Below are 22611 nucleotides of genomic sequence, written 5' to 3' on the forward strand. Positions count from 1 at the left end.
GAATACATCATCTTCTCAAAAATGTTGGAGAATGATGTCAGCAGTGAAACTGGTAAGTTGTAATAAGAATTACTTTTATGTATGTAGCGATTTAAAAACGTATTATGTGTTATTACAATGGGTTACGTGACCACTGTAATTGAATTGCAATTCTTCCCACTTTCGTCAAATTTACTGTCATGCTAATGTGAAAACAGAATAGGAATAATGAAATGTTTTTAAATGGAATTTTATTATTTTATTTTAGTGCGTATGTAAAGCTTATTGAGGTCACCACTTCGAGTAAAACACAAATTTTGTGAACAGTTCCGAAATTTGAAAAGGAATATGTGTTTTGCTCGCGATTTCTTTTAACTTATCACAGGTTATTCTCTTTTCAACTTGCGAAGTTGGGTACCCTGGCGGTCTTTGCGTTCCAAAACAAACCACAAGTGTCAGATAATTGTTTAGTGTTTACTAAGGTTTTACTTAGTGTTTTCACATCGACTGCTCGGCTGCACTGCGCTGTTGTGCTGTGTAGAACTGGCTGAGCTTCGTATGAAGTGCTGCCGTTCGTTGCGTGTTTTATATGTTATTTTAAGTTAAAAACAAAACAGTGATGTGTTCGTGATACATCGTGTTACAGTCAAGTATGCTCGTGGGTGTTAACTATACATTTTCTCAAAGTTTATTAGCAATTATATGTATTGATATAACAAAATAAGATGTCAGAAGAAGTATTGGCGGCAGCGGCGTTAGCCCTGATTATTTTAGCTAAAAGGAGAAAAGAACGTCGAAAGAAAACTAAGCGTTGCTGGGTGCAGCCCTGGCTGCAAACAAGAGATGAAGAAGGAAGAGGAATTTATAATACGCTAATGAATGAGGAGAGACCAGAAGATCCGCTTGAATTTTCCAGATTTGTGCGGATGGATTGTGCATGTTTTGACAAGCTACTGTCATTTATTGGCGTGCATATTCGTAAGGCCAACACGGTCATGAGGGACTCAATTTCGCCGACCCAAAGGTAAGACAAATTCGTTTCTTCTCAGTGTGTTTTTGATTAGTATGTAAATTATTTTGTCTGCCGGTGCTGTATATCTTTCGTCCTATTGTGCCACAGGCTGGCAGTAACATTGCAGTATTTAACAACAGGAGAGACCTATCAGAGCCTATCAGTTGCTCACAGAATTTCTGTTCCATGTATTTCGAAAATGGTTATGGAAGTGTGTTCCGCAATTTGCAGTACATTAAAAGAGAGGTATTTAAAGGTATGTACGTGCTTTATTTTTGAAGAGTCGACAGTTTCAATGTGCAAGGGTTAAATTTAATTCGTATTATGTTGCAGGCTCCAGCTACAGAGAAAGAATGGGAAATAATTGCAAGAGAGTTCGATGATTTGTGGCAGTTTCCACATTGTATAGGTGAGCTACATGCTACATGTAGATGCAAAGTCAATGAACTTTTTAATTCTAATTTCTAAAAAAATATATTTCAGCATATGGAAACCGTTATGGGTATATTTCTATTAGTATTTCAAGAACACAACTACATTGAACTCTATTATCTGTACTTCCCCTTACTTTATTTTCAGGTGCTCTGGATGGGAAACACATTGCATTCTCTTCTACACAATTTAGTGACTCTTTTGACAATAAGAAATTTAATAGCATAGTTTTGCTTGCTGTTGTGGATGCACGATATCGTTTCATACTTGTGGATATTGTTTGTAGTAACAAAGGCAATGATGCGGATGTGTATGTCAATAGCAAAATTGGTACTGCACTGCAAGAGAATTCACTCAAAGTTCCGCAGGAAAGAGTTCTTAATTGCAGCAGCATTTCAGTACCTTATGTAATGGTAGCAGGTGATGCTTTTAGCTTACAGCCATGTATTGTGAAACCCTACAAGCACTGTGAAGGTGAAAAGTCCAAAACTTTCAACAGCAGATTATCAAGGGCAAGACATGTAGTTGATAATGCTTTCAGTATTCTGGCACGCCGTTTTAGAGTTGTGTTACGTACAATAAAGCTACCTATAGAGAAAACTGAAGTTCTTATCAAAACAGTGTGTCTTTTACATAATTTCTTGATAGATGAAGCAGACAGCACATATCTGTCAAGCATGAACTCTGTGAACACTGGCCAAGACCAAGTAGAGGGTACTTCTTGCAGTGAGGATTGCATTTTGCAAAGCATCCATCAACAACAGGAAAACCACATATCATCGGCTGCAATAGATGTCCGTGACAAGTTTTGTGAATACTTCAGCACCAGTGAATATGTACCACAGCAGTAGAATTTTGTAAAGAAATTTACTGTTACATATTTCGTAGGAATACTATTAAATTTCTATTCTGAGTATTCTGCAGCTGGACATACCATGTGATAATATATTTTTATGGTGTCTTCCCTTTGTATGTATGATGTGTTGGTGGTAGCTGTCGGCAGATAAAAGCGCTTATTTATTTATTTATTTAGCCTGCTCTGATTAGGGCTATTCAGCCCTCTCTTATATCTGACCAGCATTTCAGACATAAAGTACTTTTTTTTTACATCATAGTTACCTAAGAAATAACAACTGTTGTAAGACAAATAGTACTACAGTGATTTGAGTGTCTGTTGTGACAATGTGAATAAATAAGACTGGCTATGAACTAATAAAGTTAATACAAGCTGCACTTGTACTACTACTACTACTACTACTACTACTACTACTGTTGTTGCTGCTGCTGCTGCCGCTAATAGTGGTAATAACATATATGAAGTATTTATAGGTATACAAAATAGATGTTTTCTGATACAGCAAGTTCTGGGAAAAGGAAATTGAAGGAGACTGCACCTGCTAAGAATACTGTGAAAAGATGAAGATCTGGTTGGAAAGAGAAGTGTACAAGGGTAACAAGTGTGTTCAGATGAATGGTAATCATTATTTTCCTTTAGTGAATACGTCATTAACAGTGTCCTAAAGCCAGGGATGTTATTCAGTTCTCTAATATAATTCAGGAGGTTGTTTCAGAGTTGATTTGCTGCTACTGAGGAGGATTTTGAGAAAGTGGTTGAAAGATGGGGTGGGCAGAACGGATTTTGTTCTGATGGCAATGGGTGCTATGTTGTTCAGACAAAAGGTTTAAGATCAAGGAGAGAGATGAGGGACAATGTACATTGATAATATATTAGAGAAGATATAGAGCATGGAAATCTGTGACACACAGTCAGGATAGCTATGCATGTTGTTGTGGTGGTCTTCAGTCCAAAGATTGGTTTGATGCAGCTCTCCGTACTACTGTCTTATGTGCAAGACTCTTCATCACTGAGTAGCTACTGCAGCCTACATCCTTTTGAATCTAATTACTATATTCATCTCTTGGTCTCCCTCTATGGCTTTTACCTCCCACACTTTCCTCCAGTACTAAATTGTTGATCCTATGATGTCTCAGAATGTGTCCTATTAACTGATCTTTTCTTCTATTTAGGCTGTGCCACAATGTTTTTTTTTTTTTTTTCTCCCCAGTTCTGTTCAGTACATTCTCATTAGTTGTGTGATCTACCTGTCTAATCTTCAGCATTCTTTTGTAGCACCACATTTCAAAAGCTTCTATTGTCTCTTTGTCTAAACTGTTTACCATCTATGTTTCCCTTCCATACATGGCTGCACTCCATACAAACACTTTCAGAAAAGACTTCCTGACACTTAAATCTATTCCCAATGTTAACAAATTTCTCTTCTTCGGAAACTCTTTTCTTGCCATTGCTATTTTACATTTTATATTCTCGCTAATTCATCAGTTATTTTTCTGCTCAAATAGCGAAACTTGCGTACTACTTTAAGTGTCTCATTTCCTTAAGTAATTCCCTCAGCATCACCTGATATTACAACACATTCCATTGTCCTCATTTTGTTCCTGTTTATGTTCGTCTTATATCCTGCTTTCAAGACACTGTCCATTCCATTCAACTGATCTAGCAAGACCTTTTGCTGTCTCTGACAGAATTACAATGTCGTTGGCAAACTTCAAAGTCTTTATTTCTACTCACTGAACTGTAATTCCTACTCCAATTTTTTCTTTTGTTTCCTTTACTGCTTGCTCAATGTACAAATTGAATAACATCGGGGATAGGATGAAACCCTGTCTCATTCCCTTCTTCACTACTGCTTCCTTTTCATGCCCCTCGGCTCTTGTAACTGCTCTCTGCTTACCTCACAAGTTTCTCCCTGCATTTTACCCTTCATAACCTCAGAATTTCAAAACAGTATTCCAGTCAACATTGTCAAAATAATTCTCTAAGTCTACAAGCGCTATAATCATAGGTTTGCCTTTCTTTAACCTAACTTCTAAGATAAGTCGTGAGATCAGTATTGCATTGCATGTTCCAATATTTTTCTGGAAGCCTAATTGATCTTCCCCAAGTCGGCTTCTACCAGCTTTTCCATTCTTCTGTGACTAATTTCTTAGTAGTATTTTGCAGCCATGACTTATTAAACTGAATAGTTTGTTAATATTCACACCTGCCAGAACCTGCTTTCTTTGGTATTGGAGTAATGAATTTTTTCATGGCTGGCTCTCCCAAGGCTATCAATAGTTATAATAGAATCTCGTCTACTCCTAGGTCCTTGTTTTCACTTGCGTCTTTCAGTGCTGTATCAGTTCTTCTCACAATATCGTGTCTCCCAGCTCACTTTCACCTACTTCTTCTTCCATATCTATAATGTTACCCTGGAGCACATCTCCCTAGTGTAGACCCTCTATATATTCCTTCCACCTTTCAGCTTTCCATTCTTTGCTTAGGACTGGTTTTCGTTTTCTTCAAAGGCATCTTTAATTTTCGTGCTGACGGTATCTATCGTTCCACTATTGATATATGATTCTAAACTCTTACAGTTGTCCTCTAGCCATTCCTGCTTAGCCATTTTGCACTTCCTGTCAATCTCATTTTTTAGAAGTTTGTATTCCCTTTCACCTACTTCATTTATTGCATTTTTATAGTTTCTTCTTTCATCAGTCAAATTCAGTCTCTCTTGTGTTATCCAGGGATTTCTACTAGGCCATTTCTTTTTACCTACTTGATTGTCTGCTGCCTTCACTTTTTCATCTCTCAAAGCTACCCATTCTTCGTCTACTATATTCCTTTCACCTGTTCTAGTCAACCTTTGGCTAATACTCCCTCTGAAACACTCAGCAACCTCTCATTCTTTAACTTTATCCAGGTTCCATTTCCTTCATTTCCTACCTTTTTGCTATTTCTTCAGTTTTAATCTACAGTTCGTAGCCATTAAATTGTGATCAGAGTCCCTGGAAATGTCTTAAGGTTTAAAATCTGATTCAAAAATCTGTCTTGCCATTATACAGGGTGATTCAAAAAGAATACCACAACTTTAGGAATTTAAAACTCTGCAACGACAAAAGGCAGAGCTAAGCACTATCTGTCGGCGAATTAAGGGAGCTATAAAGTTTCATTTAGTTGTACATTTGTTCGCTTGAGGCGCTGTTGACTAGGCGTCAGCATCAGTTGATGCTAAGATGGCTAATGTAACTGGACTACAGTATCTGGAGATGTTAGAGAATTGGCTGTTCCCTCAGCTCGAACAAGAAGCACAACAATTCATATTTCAGCAGGATGGAGCGCCACCACATTGGCACTTATCTGTCCATAACTACCTGAACGTCAACTACCCGAGGCGATGGATCGGCCACCAGGCAGCCCGTGACAGAGCACTTCATTACTGGCCTCCAAGAAGCCCTGATCTTACCCCCTGCGATTTTTTCTTATGGGGGTATGTTAAGGATATGGTATTTCGGCCACCTCTCCCAGCCACCATTGATGATTTGAAACGAGAAATAACAGCAGCTATCCAAGCTGTTACGCCTGATATGCTGCAGGGAGTGTGGAACGAGTTGGAGTATCGGGTTGATATTGCTCGAGTGTCTGGAGGGGGCCATATTGAACATCTCTGAACTTGTTTTTGAGTGAAAAAAAAACCTTTTTAAATACTCCTTGTAATGATGTATAACAGAAGGTTGTATTATGTTTCTTTCATTAAATATACATTTTTAAAGTTGTGGTATTCTTTTTGAATCACCCTGTATAATCGATCTGAACCCTTCCATTGTCTCCAGGTCTCTTCCCTGTAGACAATGTTCTTTCTTCAGCCTGAGACTGCTCGCTCGTGTGTGTGTGTGTGTGTGTGTGTGTGTGTGTGTGTGTGTGTGTGTTTTGCGACATAAAATCCTTGCTGTATGGTGAGTAGCAATGTATCCATCTCATAATATTGTCATATAATGAACACAGACATTCATAACCAATTCCAGGCACTTTGAGCTTTCCTGAGAAAGGCCATGCAGGGTAACATTGCTCTAATGAATAATTGGCTGTATAAGTGTTCGTATAAGTTTCTTTTATTGTTTTGTTGTGGTTTTTAATGATAATTTTTTAAAGAAATTTTACAGTAAAGTGAAAAAGAGAGTTCGTTGTAAGTCATTAATTTCCCTACTCAAGTAGATGAGGTTTGTGATATACTGATACCTAAAGCATTCCTGTGACAAGCATGCATTAATCGTATGGATGTCCTGCAATACACCATGTCATGATGTATACAGGCAGTCACATCACAGAACTTAGCATCATACGTAGTTTTGAAACACTCTTAAGAAAATAGTGAGGGTTATTGATGACAGAACAATGAAGTTTTAAAGATGCTGACTGAGGTGAAGTTTACAATGAACCTAATGCAAGCTATAAAATCAAATTACTTCTTAAAAAGTTTGTAGCCTTTTTAAAACCACTGTTCTCAAACCAAGAATTAAGTTTAAAATTGGGAAGTGTTCAAAGAAACACTCTATCATTATAGTTTCCAGAGTATTTTCACAATGAGAAACATAAATCTACAATATAGTCAGAACAAGAAGGGGTTTCGAAATACTTCATTACTATAAACAATACAACATTTTAAGAAACACTGTAAAACATCCAAAAGTGTGTACAACTTATTAGAAGTTGCTATATCAGATTATGAAACCAAATCTTGTTGGTGCTGCTGTTGATATTACTGTTGGTCGTTATTACCATCGTCGTCACCCTTAGTCTTGAAGACTGGTTTGATACCACTCTCCATGCTAGACAGTCATGTGCAAGTCTCTTCATCTCTGAATAAGTTCTGCAGCCACAATCCTTTTGTACCTGCTTGTTATAGTCAGGCCATGCCCTGCATTTACAATTTTTTGTTAGTAAGTTTCATGTTGCATGAATCATTTTGCACCATAAATTGTAATGATGTGGAATGAGTCATTTTACATTCATATGTCAAATTAATCTGTAAGTATGGTTACATACAACTACAGTTACAGTTTTTTCTAATATACACCTGTGAGTTAACCTTTTAGACATCACAATAATAGAAATAGCTTCAGCAGGGAGACATATGGTGTTGGGCTTATCTCTGTTCTGAGGCACAATGACTGACCTCATTTAATCTCTTCTGTTAAGAGACTTAATTTAGAGTCAGAATGGCTGCTTGAATCAGTTATGAGGTCTCATATTGGTGTGGTTCCTGTTGACTCTATCAGTAGGTGTGACTATACTAGGCATGGCCTTCACCTTGGAAGGGAAGGGAAATTGGTCTGGGCTAATAGCAAATATCTAAAGAAAGGGGGGGGGGGGCACTATAGCACTCTTACATGTGGTAAATCACAAATGGTTACAAGTGGCAGAACAGCAGTTTTTTCCAGGAAGGAAAAAAGGATGGTCACAGAAAGGTAGAAAATGACATTCACATTGATAAAACAGGTAGCCAAAAAGCAAGTTTTAATATACACAATTGATGCAAACAGCCTGTAACTGAAACTGGAGATGTTCAGAAACTGACAGAAAAATTAGTATCCTTATTGCATCAGACTATCCGAGGACTGAGGGGTAAGCTTAAAGAGTTTCTTATTTGGTTTAAGAATTAGAGTTCAACAAACCAGTTGACATAACCTGCCTCTCTGCACATCATTTGGCCACTGGTATAGATATGTTAAATGTTACAGAATTTAATTTAGTCTCTTACTTCTGTAGAGAAAATATGGAGAAAGGAGGAGTTGCCACATGAAACTGTTTTAATTTCAAGAATACTGAGGTTAATAAATTTTGCTCAGAGCAGCAATTAGAAGCTTTTGCAGCAGAATTAGTATTCCATCATAAGTCCTTTATAATTGTAAGTGTATACAGAGCACAGTTAGGAAACTAACATCTTCATAAAGAATCTGGAAGTTCTGTTGTCCCATCTCAGTAAAAAACAAGGAAGTAGCAGTTGCTGGTGATTTTAATATGGATTTATTGAAAGTTCTGTCAGTGAACAATTTTGCAGTCAGTAACACTGTCATTCAGTTTAATTTTTACTGTGGACTTTGGGTTTGTAGATGCTCTGAGACAGCTATTGATATGTCTTTGTAGACAAATGTAGGGAAAAGACACATGTCACAAAACCAGTAATAAGTGGGCTATCTGACATGATGTACAGCGTCTTATGTTAAATGTTGGACTCAAACTTCATGGATTCTTTGGGCACTGATGGTGATGTGAATGAGACCACTGTCGAGCACCTTCCGGATCGTGTAGCTGAGATGTCTGACTGTGAAGACATCAAGGAAAATATATTTGAAAATACGCTTCCATCTGATGTGCCATGTTCCTTGGAAATTCATGCCAGTCAAGAAAAGGAAAATTAGGAACATGCAGGCCCACAAAAGAAGAAAGCAAAAGCTGTTATCACTTCTAATTGGACAACAGAAAATGCGACTTACTCTAAAACCTACCCTGATACAGCAGAAATTGAACAGTGAAAATCCAATTTGGTAGCAGCACTAAAAGGAAAATCTGCCGTTGAGTGCTTTGAAGAATTTTTTTATGAACAGTTATTGAACTTGATTGTCAGTGAGTGTGTCCGATATGTTGCACAGAACAATAATAATACCTATGAGTTATCCAATAAATGCATAAAAAGTTCATTAGTGTACTACTCTTCATTGGATACCATGCTCTTCCACATGAGAAGCTGTACTGGAATGAAGATGAGAACTTTGATATAAGGTGTGTACAACAGTGTATGAGTCGCAACAGATATCTAGAAATAAAGCACCACCTTCATTTTAATGATAACACACGTCTGAACAGAATCCCACCTGATGAAAGGGTAAACTTATTAAAATTTGTCCATTGATGGATTTACTGAATAATAATTTCATGAAATTTCAAGTTTTTTCTCACAGCCTGAGCATTGATACGCAAATTGTCTGATATTGTGGACACCATTACCTAAAACAGTTCATTCGCAGGAAATTAGTGAGATTTGGGTTCAAACAGTGGGCCATGTGCTGTTCTAGCGGTTTCTGTTACCATATGTCAGTCTATGAAGGAAAATCGAAGGATACAAGTGATGTTTCAGTTCTGGGACTTGGCAGATCAGTTGTGTTGAATAAGATTTCTTTTCTGCAGATTCCTGAATTTCACAAAATATATTTTGATAACTTTTTCAGGAGCTACTGTTTGATGACATAGTTCTCAGAAATGAGAATAAGAGCAACTGGAACTGCCCATATGAACTGAATGAATAACTGTCCAATAGAATCTTAGAACAGCATGAAGAAGAAATGAAGGGGAGTGAATGACTATAGATTTGACAACAGTATGGAGATAATGGCAGTAATGTGGAAGGATAACAATTGTGTAAAGCTCTTGTCAAACCATGAGACAGTGCACCCAGTAAACCAAGTAAAGAGATGGAGCAAAGCTTAGAACAAAGAAGCGTACGTTCCACAGCCAAGAATGATTTCAGAATATGGCAGTCATATGGGAGGTGTGGACTGGAATGTGCAGAAATATCGTGTGAGAATTCGAGGTAAGAAATGGTACTTCCCATTGTTCACCAATGCATTAAATGTAACGTTGGTCAATGTGCATGTCGTCTACTGCCTCTCAAATGAAAATATTTCACTGCTTCAATTCCAGGGGATGGTTGCAAGGCCATATCTTATTCAATCATCTGCTGCTTCTGATCCGAAAAGAGCAGGACATCCATCATACCCAAAATCATCGCTTTCCAATTGAACTCAGGACATGTGATTGAATGCACACCGCTGGGGAAACAAAGAAAATGTGCAATTTGCAAGAAAAAGTGAGGGAACAGTGTTTTGTGTGAAATGTGGGACCTCATATTCATTGTTTTGTTGTCTCGCACAAAAAATAAAAGAAAATGTAAAAAGAATGGCATGTACCTTGATCCCCATTCACTACATTTACATCTATGTGATTACTCTGCTATTCACAATAAAGTGCCTGGCAGAGGGTTCAATGAACCACCTTCAAACTGTCTGTCTACTGATCCACTCTCAAACGGCATGTGGGAGAAACGAGCACTTATTTTTCTGTGCAAGCCCTGATTTCTCTTATTTTATCTTGATGATCATTTCTCCCTATATAGGTGTGTGCCAACAGAATGTTTTCGCAATTGTAGGAGAAAACCGGTGATTGAAAGTTCATGAGAAGATCCCGTCACAACGAAAAACGCCTTTGTTTTAATGATTGCCACTCCTGTTCACGCATCATGTCTGTGGCACTTTCCCCTACTTCGTGGTAATACAAAATGAGCCGCCCGTCTTTGAAGTTTTTTGATGTCATCTGTCAGTCTTACCTGATGCAGATCCCACACCCCACAGCAATACTATAGAATAGGGCAGACAAGTGTGGTGTAATCAGTCCCTTTTGTAGATCTGTTGCACATTCTAAGTGTTCTGCCAATGAATCGCAGTCTTTGGTTTGCTCTACCCACAACATTATCTATGTGATCATTCCAATTTAGGTTCTTTGTAATTGTAATCCCTAAGTATTTAGTTGAATTTACAGCCATAAGATTTGTGTGACTTATCGCTTAATTGAAATTTAGTTGATTTCTTTTAGTACTCATGTGAATAACTTCACACTTTTCTTTATCCAGGGTCAATTGCCACTTTTCACACCATACAGGTATCTATCTAAATCTTTTTGCAATTCATTTTGATCATCTGATGACTTAACGTCATTAATGTAGACCAGGAACAACAGAGGGCCTATAACACTTCCTTGGGGAACGCCGGATATTACTTCTGTTTTACTTGATGACTTTTCATCTGTTACTATGAACTGTGACCTTTCTGACAGGAAATTGTAAATCCAGACACACAACTGAGGCGATATTCCATAGGCACGCAGTTTGGTTTGAAGACGTTTGTGAGGAGTGGTGTCGAAAGCCTTCTGGAAATCTAAAAGTATGAATCAATTTGGCATCCCCTGTCAATAGCACTCATTAATTCATGAGTATGAAGAACTTGTTGTGTTTCACAAGAATTATGTTTTCTGAATCTGTGCTGATTATGTGTCAATAAATCATAATTCACAACATTCGACACAGTATATGTTCCAAAACCCTAATGCAAATTGACATTAGTGATATGGGCCTGCAATTCAACAGATTACTCATATTTCCCTTTTTGGGTATTGGTGTGACTTGAGCAATTTTCCACCTTCAGGTACGGAACTTTCTGTGATCAAGTGGTTGTATATAATTGCTATTGAACCAGCATACTCTGAAAGGAACCTGACTGGCATGCAATCTGGACCGGAGGCCTTGCCTATATTAAGTAAATTAAGCTGCTTTGCTACACTGAGGATATTGACTTCTATGTTTCTCATCTTCACAGTTGTTCTTGATTGGAATTGAGGAAAATTTGCTTCGTATTCTTTGATAAAGGAGTTTCGGAGAACCATATTTAATAACTCTGCTTTAGTGTCACTATCATCAGTGACTTCACCATTGTTATCACACAGTGAAGGTATTGACTGCATCTTGCCAGGTGTCCTTTACATGTGACCAGAATCTCTTTGGGTTTTCTGCCAGATTCCAAGACAGACTTTCATTGTCGTAATAATTAAAAGCATCTCACTTTGAAGAATGTACTTTATTTCGACCTTCTGCAAAACTTTGCCAATTGTGGGGATATTGCGTTCTTTTAAATTTGGCATGCTTTTTTCGTTGAATCTGCAACAGCGATCTGACCCGCTTCATATATCATGCGGGATCAGTACAGTCACTTATTAATTTATGTGGTATATATCTCTCAATTCCATTGATGCCATTGCTTTGAAATCATTCCACATCCTTTCTATGCTTACGTGATAAGATCAGAAGGAGTGGAGACTGTCTCTTAAAAAGGTGTTAAGAGTATTTTTAAATAGATGTACTTTGCGTTTCATTTTTATGATTGTGAGTGTTACAGTATCCAGCCTAGCAGCAACTGCCTTGTGGTTGCTAAACCCTGTATTCTTCATGATACTCCCTATTAGTGCAGGATTATTTGCTGCTAAGAGGTCAAGAACGCTTTCGCAACCACTTTTGCTTCGAGCGGGCTCCTGAATTAATTGTTCAAAATAATTTTCTGCGAAAGCATTCAGTACAATTTCGGATGACGTTTTATGCCTGCCACTGGCTTTAAACGTGTAATTTTTGCAGCATATCGAGGTTAGATTGAAGTCACCACTGACTATAATTGTGTGAGTAGGGTACATATTTGAAATGTGACTCAAGTTTTCTTTGAACTGTTCAGCAACTATATCTTCTGAGTCGGGGGGTGAGTAAAACAATCCAATTAATAGTTTAGTCTGATTGTTAAGTATAACCTCTACCCATACTATTTCGCAGGAACTATCTACTTCAATTTCACTACAATGTAAACTACTTCTGACAGCAATAAATACTCCACCACCAAATGTTTTAAATCTATCCTTTCTGAACACTTAGGTCATATGAAATAATTTCAGCTGAACTTATTTCTGGCTTTAGCCAGCTTTCCATACCTATAAGTATCTGAGCTTCAGTGCTTTATATTAGGGCTGGGACCTCTGGTTCTTTCCCAACACAGTTATGACAATTTTCAACTACAATACTGATTGTTTCTATAACTACCTTACTGTGTTTTACCTGCCCCCTTTTAGAAGGATGCCCTTTCTTTGGTTTCCTGAGACCCTCTAACCTAAAGAACCGTCCAGTCCCTCCCACACAGCCCCCACTACCCATGTAGCCGCTTCCTGTATGTAGTGGACTCCTGACTTCTTAAGCAGAACCTGGAAACCCACCACCCGATGGCACAAGTCAAGGAATCTGCAACCTACACAGTCGCAGAAATGCTTGAGCGTCTGAATCAGACCCTCCACTTTCTCTGCATTAAAGGACCACAGTCGGTTCTGTCGATGATGCTGCAGGTGGTGAGCTCCGCCTTAATCTCGCAAGCAAGACATGTAGTCTTTAACGTTTCCGCTAGCCACCCGAAACCAGATAGAATCTCCTCCGATCCAAAGCAAAACACATCATTGGTACCAACGTGGGCCACCACCTGTAGTTGGCTGCACATTGTACTATTCATGGCATCCGGAAGCACCCTTTCCACATCTGGAATGACTCAGCCCCTCCTCCCCCCCGTTATGCACACGGAGTGCACACTGGCTTCCTTCCCCTCCTTGGCATCCATGTTCCTAAGGGGCCCCATTACGCACCTCTGTGAACGCCCAGACCTTGTGGGCCAAGAAGCCTCCTCTGGAACAGGGTGGATGAATGTATCTGGCTTAGAGACTTCCTCAGCCAGAGATAACACCTGAAAGCTGTTCGTCAAATGAACCAGGGAGGCCCTACGATCAGCCCCTCAGAAAGTCTTTCGCTGCCTGCCAGGCTTTGGAATGATGTCCCATTCGACCACGGATGAGGAGTCAACCTCAGTGCAGGCAATACCCACTGCGGCCACAACAGTGGACCAATCAGGGAACACGTAGGATGTGCTCGATGTCCCTTGCATCCCCGCGTCTGATGCCCAACAGTGATGCTCCTTGGCAGCAGCCTCAAGCTGGGTGAGGGAAGCCAACACTGCCTGGAGCTGTGAGCAAAGAGTCAACAACTCAGCTCACATCTGTACACAGCAATCACGGTTCCTATCCAATACTGAAGTCACTCCTGTTTAAAGCTCATAGAAATATGTAAGAAATGAACAGTGTACTTGCCTTATTAGCAGCAGGAACTCGCAGTGCTCTGTCACTGATGGTCTAACTGACACTGAGCTGTTCTAACAGAAACAAACAAAAGCCTGTACGATATGAGGGTCAATACAAGGGTCGATAACGAGAGTGGTAATGTATGCTACACTGTTATTAAAATAAAAGCCTTTGCCTAGTAAGCACTCAAACATGCAAGAAATTACAAAAATAAACTAGTAACTACACAGAAAACAGAAATTGAGTCTCTCCAGTTTGAAGCTCATATAAATATGTAATAAATGAACGGCGTAGCCCCCATTTGGGAACTGATTAGAATAAATCATTTATTTCAAGGTTATTGCATTTTTTTTAAATTTATATTCAGCTTCCTCATCTCTATGTTAATCAGGCAACACAGGAATGAATTGATTGAAGAAAAAGATTTAGTACTTAATGGGTTAAGTTATTTGTGTAATGAATCTCTTATCTGTGGAAAATTCCGACTGGCTAAAATACGTTGAATGTACACGAAGGGCAATAAAGAGATATCATCAAACTATTGACCAATTTCAGTAGTGCTGGCTTTCAAAAATGTTTAAAAGGGCTGTGGTCAAGCAGCTTCGTAAGCATCTGACTGCAAATAATATATTGTCCATGTCACATTAATGGTTCCAATATAGAGAAGGAATGTAGTTTATTCATTAGATAACAAGTTATAGACTACTGGCATTTTCTGTGACCTGTCAAAAGGCTTTGACTGTGTGAATCACAGTATTCTCTTAAATAAATTAGAACATTATTCTGTCACTGGCAGTGTTGCAAAATTGTTCAAGTCTTGCCCAGATACCAGAAAAAAAGGGTGTTGTTGTAAAATACCTGTAGAGTAAGCAGTCAGTCTTCATCTGATTGAGAATTAATTACATGTAGTGTTTCTCACATTTCCATCTTGGATCCTTTGCTTATTCTTGTGTACATTAATGACCTCCAATTTGTTACTATGGCAAATGCTAACTTTGTTTTGTTTGAAGGTGACACTAACATAGCATTAAATAGCAAGTCAGGTACAGATTTAGAAATGGCCGAAAATCAAATTTTCACTGACATTACTAAATGGTGTAAAGGTACTTCACTGTCATTAAACCCTGAAAAAGACCCACTGTATGCAGTTCAGAACCTGTATGGGATCTCCTTCAAGTACTTATGTAACATATGTAGAAATGCAGATAGAAGAAGTTGATAGTGCTAAACTTCTGGGATAACAACTTGATGATAAATTCATTTGGGAAGAGTATACCACAGAATTCCTGAAGCACCTAAACAAGCCTGCATTTGTAATGCAAATGATGTCAGATTTAGGAAATATAAATTAAAAAAAAAACTTGCATATTTTGCATACTTTCGTTCTGTTATGTCATATGGGAACATATTTTGTGGTAATTCGCTGAACCGAGTAAGAGTTTTAGACGGCAAAAATGTGTGTGTAATAAGACTCATTTGTGGTGTAAATTCAAGAACATCATGTAGATATGTTTATTCCTTAATGAAATTTGTTCAAATAATATGGCTGCTTCCAATCAATAGCTCAATACACAGTATCAGTATTGGGAATAAGAACACACTACATAAAGACCTAAAATCACTTACCTTGGTCCAAAAATGGGACCAATATTCACGAACACTCATTTTGAAAAAATCACCAGCAACTACTAAAAACTCGGTTTCAGATAAAGCACAGTTTAAACAGAGTTTGAAAGACTTTTTAGTAGGTAACTCCTTCTACTCTACACATGAATATTTTAACAGGGACTGTTGGACCAGTGTAAGTAAAAATGTCTGTTAGATTTCAGTTTTGACAGCACTCTGTTTCATTCTAATAGTGTATTCATTATGCAAGCATTAGAAGTTCCAGTTTACTTTAGTATATTCACATACCTTGACAATCTCCTGATAAATGATCAGGGAAGTGAGTATTATGTACAAAGGTACTATGTTTTTTATGTTCTACTTTCTGAAATGTTCCCCGTCCACGAGAATCATCTCATTTTTGGTTTATGGAATGAAAAGTAAATCTAATCTAATCTAAGGAATAGGACAAGTTGTCAAGGAGGAACTTCTTCAGTTTGTTTTCAAATTTTACTTTGCTATCGATCAGACATTTTATATCAGTGGGTAAGTGACCCAAATTTTGTTTGCACCATTGTGTATCTCTTTTTTGTGCTAAGACAATCTTAACATGGAGTAGTGTATATCATTTTTCCTTTTGGTATTGTAATTATGTACATCATTGTTACTTTTGAACTTTAGTGGATTATTTACACTAAACTTAATGATGGAATAAATATACTATATACTGTGAAGCAATACTCAGAATGCCCAACTCTTTAAACAGAAGTCTACAAGATGGGCATGGGTATGTACCACATATTATTCTTACAGTACATTTTTGAGCAATGAAGAGTGTCTTTCTTGTAGATAAGTTACCCCGAACATTTTTCCATGTGACCTTATTGAATGAAAGTATGTCAGCTTTATGATTTGTCTCTCCTCAATGTATGCAATGATTCTAAAGTGCAAATGTGGATGAACTAAGTCGTTTTAGGAGTTCCAAAAAATGTGCTTTTTCCAGTTTAAATTCTCATCACTGTGGATACCTAAGAATTTTGAATTTTCCACCCTGTATTTTATTTCTTCTTCATGTGTTACATAACATTGGTTTAATACCCCTAGATGAGCAGAACTGAATATGTTGTATCTTTTTTAAAATTGAGGGTGTGTCCATCCACAGAAAACCAGACAATGATACTTTTAACAACATTGTTTACTATTTCTTATCTTTCTCTGTGTATGTTTGGTTTGATTACAATACTACTGTCATCCACAAAAAGAACTAATTCTGCTTATTGTATATTAAGTGGAAGACTGTACACTTGCTGTATGACGAACAATAGTGGAAGTAAGATTGAGTCGTGGAGAACCCCATATGTGATTTCTTCCCAGTCAGAGTTACGACCATGGACTATATTGGCTGGATTACTGAATATAAATTTCTGCATTCTTTTGGTTAGATACATCATTATCCCACTGGTTAGCTATATCATCAATCTTATAAAACTGCAATTTGTTTAGGAGAATACTGTGATTCAGACAGTCAGGTGTCTTAGGTAGGTCATAGAAAATACCCACCAGAGGTATCTTATTAATTAATGGTTGTAAAATTTGGTGAGTGAACATGTAAATGACACTCGCAGTAGAGCGACTATTCTGAAACCCAAACTGTGATTTGCTGAGGATATTATTGTAGATAAGGTGAGATACTATTCTAGAATACATCACCTTTTCAAAGATTTTGGAAAATGGTGCCAACAGAGAAACAAGTCATTGGTTATTGACATCTGTCTTATCACCTTTCTTAAAGAGATGTTTAACAATGGCATATTTCAGTCTCTCTGGAAAAATCCCTTGAGTTAGTGATGCATTACATATTTCAAATAAGACCAGGCTTATTATTCAGGAACAAATATTTAGTACTCTATTTGAAACACCTTCAAAACCAGATGAGCCTTTATTTATGAGAGAATGTATAATTTTCTTAATTTAGGGAAACAGTGATAAAAAAAATTTTGTGTGGCTCACTGGTCTCATGGACATTCACATAATTGAATTGTGGGTGTTCCTTTTTCCACATATTGCTGTTATTTTTCTTTTGAAGTGTTTGTCCCTATGATTTTTACTACATTTAAGAAATGATTATTAAAGATGTTTGATACCTGTGACTCAGTTCAGTTCAGTAGTGGTGTTATCATGTTCTGTGGCTGGTTATCCTGTCTCTCCTTTCACTACATTCCATATAGCCTTAAGTCTTGTGTTGAAATTAGTGATTTCTGACATTATGTGCATGTTCCTTGACTTTTTTAATAAATTTTGATGGTAAATTGGAGTAATTTTTATAGTACAGGATCTCTACTTCTTCTTGTCAGCAGATAAGCTTCCCTTCTCGTTTCACAAAATACTTTAATTCCCTCTTCTGCAGTTCTTTTGGTTACAAAATTAACTATTCCTTCATGCCTCAGGATGTGTTCTCTAAATCTATCCCTTCTTTTAAAATTTTTTTGAAATATGGATGTTTTCTCGCTGATTAGGTTCAGCATCACCTCATTTGTTATGCAACCTGATACTCAGTACCAGACAATTACTTGCTGGAAAGACATATTAAGACTTTACTTTAAATTAGCCATAAAAATATTTCTTATTTTTAGCAATGCTTTTCTTCCTTTTGCCAATATGCATTTTATTTACATTTTTCTTCTGCTATCATCAGTTTTTTTCTCCCCTGGCAAAATGGCAAATCTCATCTACTATCTTTAGAATATGATTTCCACACGTATTGAATTTAAATCATAGTACTGTGGAATATCGTTAAAACAGTGTCTGGGAAAGAAGTCATAGGGGGTGACACTTACTCTGTTAAAGAGAATGTGTGCCTTATAAAAAACACTTCATGTGTTGCAGGTATTTTTAATAATTACTTTTTAAAAGTAGTGCAAAAATTGGTTAAAAAATGTAAAAGATAGTGCAGAACAGTACACAGAACAAGCAATGCAGAGTAAATTTGTGAAATAAAAATTTCTCACACATCTCATCCAAAATATTGGGGTAAAGAGGACTATGCAATAGTAGTCGACAGCTAGGAAATGTGACAAATGCTGTGAAAAATGTAGCAACTATAGTGTGATCTAAAGCTACATATCAATCTGTCACCATGACCAGGTTATTTTGCTTTCAAATTTCTTGGCTTCACTAAGTAACAACAAAAGTGTGAATACACACACCAAAAGGTGACATAACAGCAGCCATTAACATTAGGCCAGTGGTCGAAGGCAACAACTTAAATTGAATATTTTCTTGACACAAATAAAGAATATCATAACAACCACCAAAAGTACAAGTTCGTTTGGTATTTATGATAACTCCAGTAAAACACCATAAATTTGTGGTCCAAAATGTAATTTCTTAGTCACATGTGTCATACACAATTAATTCAAGCATTTTCCAAGATGGTTCCTAGATCTCTCATTGAGAAAAGTGCCTTCTTGCATTATTTTCCAAAATTGTTGAGCAGGTAATGTGCTTAAGGGTCATAATCCACCTGTACAATAATGTGTTACTTTGGCAATTCCAGTTTGGCTTTCAAAAGAGTTGATATGCTTAGGCAGCTATTTATAATTTCACTGAGTACGTAATTTGTTAAGGATCAAATGTCACCAGCTCTTATTTCCTGTGTCTTATTGAAGGCATGAAACCAAGTGAGCTGGTGCAGTGGTTAGCACATTGGAGTTGCATTCGGAAAGATGACTGTTGAAATCCCTATCTGACCATCCAGATCTGGGTCTTTCACAATTTCCTCAGATTTAAATACACAAATATAAAATTGCCAAAATTTGCCCATGGAAATAAAATGTTTGACAGACAGCAGAAGTGTTTACAGGTGTGGACTAAAGTTTTTCTCCTTAACAATTCCTCCTATATTACAGAGGAATTTTTGAGTAGGAGTAGATAGTCAGTAACAGACCTGTGGCCAGCAGTCTTATACAGAGACCGCCAGAAAAATGTACACACTCTTTGTCAAGCTCTATTCAGATATCGATATTGTCATTCGATTTGAGTTATGAGTGTGCTGTAGTATGGTCTTTAGCTCAACATAACGTTAGTACTTTCATCTCGGTATCGAGAAAACAAGATGGTTGGAGCATGCTTGACATTCGAGCAACAAAAATGTATTGTGAAGTGGTTTTTCAAGTTTGATAATGCCATTGAAGTGCAAAATCAGTGGAGGTGGGAGTTTGAAACCCACCAACGCGCCTCAACAATTAAACGCCTTAGTGATAAGTTTGAATTGCATGGAACGATTTGTGATATTCATAAAGGAAGACAGCGTGTAGCTACAAGTCCTGCTTCATTGGCTGTCGTGTTGGAAATATTTATTAATTCTTCAAAGAAGTCTGCTACGTAATGTGCACTTGATGTGGGGGTTAGCAGCACAAGTGTATGAAGGATTCTGAAATCTGCAAAGTGGAAAGTACATTCCATGATTAGCGTATTTACTCGAATCTAAGCCGCACTCAAATCTAAGCCGCACCTGAAAAATGAGACTCGAAATAAAGGAAAAAAAAATTTCCCGAATCTAAGCCGCACCTGAAATTTGAGACTCGAAATTCAAGGGGAGAGAAAAGTTCTAGGCCGCTCCTCCAAATCGAAACAAAGTTTGTCCATTGTAATATGAGACACAATTTAGGTCGAATGAATGATACAGCTACAGTAGTTTGGTTCGAGTCTAAGCTCAGCAGTTAAGCTTTACCACGTAGCCATTGCTATGCGTCAGGCGCTCTGTCCGTATTTATACGGGTGCCCTTCCTTTTTCACGTGCTTCGTCTGGTTTGAATCGATTGCTTATTTTGCTTTGATCTGATAATTGCCGTTTTCTTTGTTATAGGTATTTGCGTCACTCTTAAGCTGAAAATGCATTACTGCACTGTGTCATGCATTGTTTGTCACATTCTGATAATGCGTGTTTACGGCCTGTCGCGGCTCGCGGCACGGCTTGCTTTTGTGCGCGCTACTGCCACGTACAATTAAAAAAAAAAAAAAAAAAAAGAGGAATCGTCTCATTAGCGAAACAATGGCAAGAGACCGCTATTTGTTGTTACTTACACTGCTGCTTTCTTTGATAATGATCAACAAGAATCAAATAATAGACTGCGTATGATAGAACATGTTCTGAACGAAAGTTAGGCGAAAATTTTTCTCCTTTTGAAAATCTTTGCGGTCGCTTCTTTATTACATCAAATTCTGCACAGAAATTAGACTCATTTTAGATTTAAAAATCTAGTCACTTGCCGTGCTTCATTTCTGACTGTATCACTATTAGGCATAAGAATAATACGAATATAAACATGACACGATACGTATATTCTTCCGCGTTTGCTGTTGTCTCACTCTAGTTTCGTAGTTCATTAGGCAGACAGGATTTAAATGAGATAGCAGCAAACACGAAAGAATACATGGCAAAATGTTTATATTCGTATAATTCTTATGGTGAAGAGAATACTGTATATGATTCAAATTTCATCAGGTTCCTATTAGCAACCATCTCTTCTCACAGATAGGAAAAAATTCAGAACGTAGAGTTGGCCATATTGACAAACATCCCAAACAGTCTTGCCAGTCAGATTTTCGTAGTACACTGAAATTGTGCTACATTCGAAGATGAACAATACGGAATTTATATTTACTTCGTTGGATAATGTATGAAAATGCAGTGGTCGAAACTCGCGGCGGAGAAAAAAAGCTCGTCTTCTCCTTTTTTTTTTAATTTATTTACTGACGCTGAGATTTTGGCGCCAGTATTTATCCTCTACAAAGTATGCCTGCGTAGCGCTACATATATTCGGCGGCAGAAGTTAGTTGTGGCGGCATGTACAGACATTTTTCATAACTTCTGCTTGCTTTGCACTCGATTCTAAGCCGCAGGCGGTTTTTTGGATTACGAAAACCGGAAAAAAAGTGCGGCTTAGATTCGAGTAAATACGGTACTGCAGGTGATTAATATTGACGACTGTGATTGCCAAATGCAATTTTGTGAACGGTATCAGCAAATGGTAACTGATGAACAATTTGTCATGAAGGTAGTGTGGAGTGACAAGGCACAATTTAAACTTAATGGAACCGTGAATCGGCGTAACAGTGTGTACTATGCACCAGAAAATCTGCATGTTTATGTGGATAAAGCAGTCAATCTACCAGAGGTTCATGTGTGGTGTGGACTATCATCTAGGCGTGTGGTAGGACCCATTTTCTTTGATGCTACTGTCACTGGAGAAGTTTACTTGCAAATGTTATGCACATCAATTTTGTCAGGCATACATGTGCTTTATGGGGCTGATGAAGAGGTCTTCTACCAACAGGATGGGGCGCCACCACACTACCACCTAGCTGTAAGAATTTTCTTGGATGACAATTTTCTGGGACAGTGGATTGGACAAAGAGGGCCCATTGAGTTCCCTCCACAGTTGCCAGATCCAACACCCAAGGACTTTTCCTTGTGGGGAACTGTGAAATGCATGCTGGAGGAACTCCGCCAGGAAATTACAGCGACATGTGCAGCGATCTCCACTGTAACATTGACTGACGTAGTTGTGTGTATAGCCGCCAATGGTGAACATTTTGAAGATTTAAAGTAACCATGTGCTAAACTGAAGGTTGTACAACATGTGTGATCAATTATTAAATGTAAAATAAAAACATAAGTAATACTTTTCGTTCCTTAAAGTGTGTATACATTTTTCTGGCAGACTCTGTACATTGTTTAACTGTTTCTGGAATCTTTTGTTCAGTTGACATTGTTCATTAATATTTATTGACATTGTTCATTAATATTTATTGACATTGTTCATTAACATTTTTTGGATGCTTGGTATAACCATATGTATTTTTCACTTCCTGCATCACAACAGATTCCTCAACTGCTAAACCATTAAAGTGTTAGTTCATATATGGTACTTTCCATAGCATGGCTGGAGCAAAGCAGTGTGTCATTTTTCTTTCA

General features: G+C 37.6%; 2 protein-coding genes across 3 annotated transcripts in view; both read left to right on the forward strand.

Annotated features, from left to right (window-relative positions):
- LOC126161362 (farnesol dehydrogenase-like) overlaps positions 1–22611 on the forward strand; it is a 129246-nt gene that overhangs the window by 17481 nt on the left and 89154 nt on the right. The gene's annotated exons all lie outside the window — the stretch shown is intronic.
- On the forward strand, positions 384–22230 carry LOC126161359 (uncharacterized). Of its 2 annotated transcripts, none has more exons than XM_049917129.1 (4): positions 384–1003; positions 1100–1247; positions 1325–1400; positions 21971–22230. In XM_049917129.1, the coding sequence occupies exons 1-4, from the start codon at positions 705–707 to the stop codon at positions 22018–22020; spliced, it is 573 nt and encodes a 190-aa protein (XP_049773086.1). In that variant the 5' UTR covers positions 384–704; the 3' UTR covers positions 22021–22230. The 2 variants fall into 2 exon arrangements, with proteins under 2 accessions (XP_049773086.1, XP_049773085.1); XM_049917128.1 differs by lacking the exon at positions 21971–22230 and adding an exon at positions 1571–2656.

This window comes from Schistocerca cancellata, chromosome 2, assembly GCF_023864275.1.
Source record: "Schistocerca cancellata isolate TAMUIC-IGC-003103 chromosome 2, iqSchCanc2.1, whole genome shotgun sequence".
NCBI lineage: Eukaryota > Metazoa > Arthropoda > Insecta > Orthoptera > Acrididae > Schistocerca > Schistocerca cancellata.

Coding starts and splice junctions, on each gene's coding strand:
- LOC126161359 (XM_049917128.1), top strand. CDS start 705: ATGTCAGAAGAAGTATTGGCGGCAGCGGCGTTAGCCCTGATTATTTTA. Junction 1,004..1,099: donor TCAATTTCGCCGACCCAAAG/GTAAGACAAATT, acceptor ATTGTGCCACAG/GCTGGCAGTAACATTGCAGT. Junction 1,401..1,570: donor GCAGTTTCCACATTGTATAG/GTGAGCTACATG, acceptor CTTTATTTTCAG/GTGCTCTGGATGGGAAACAC.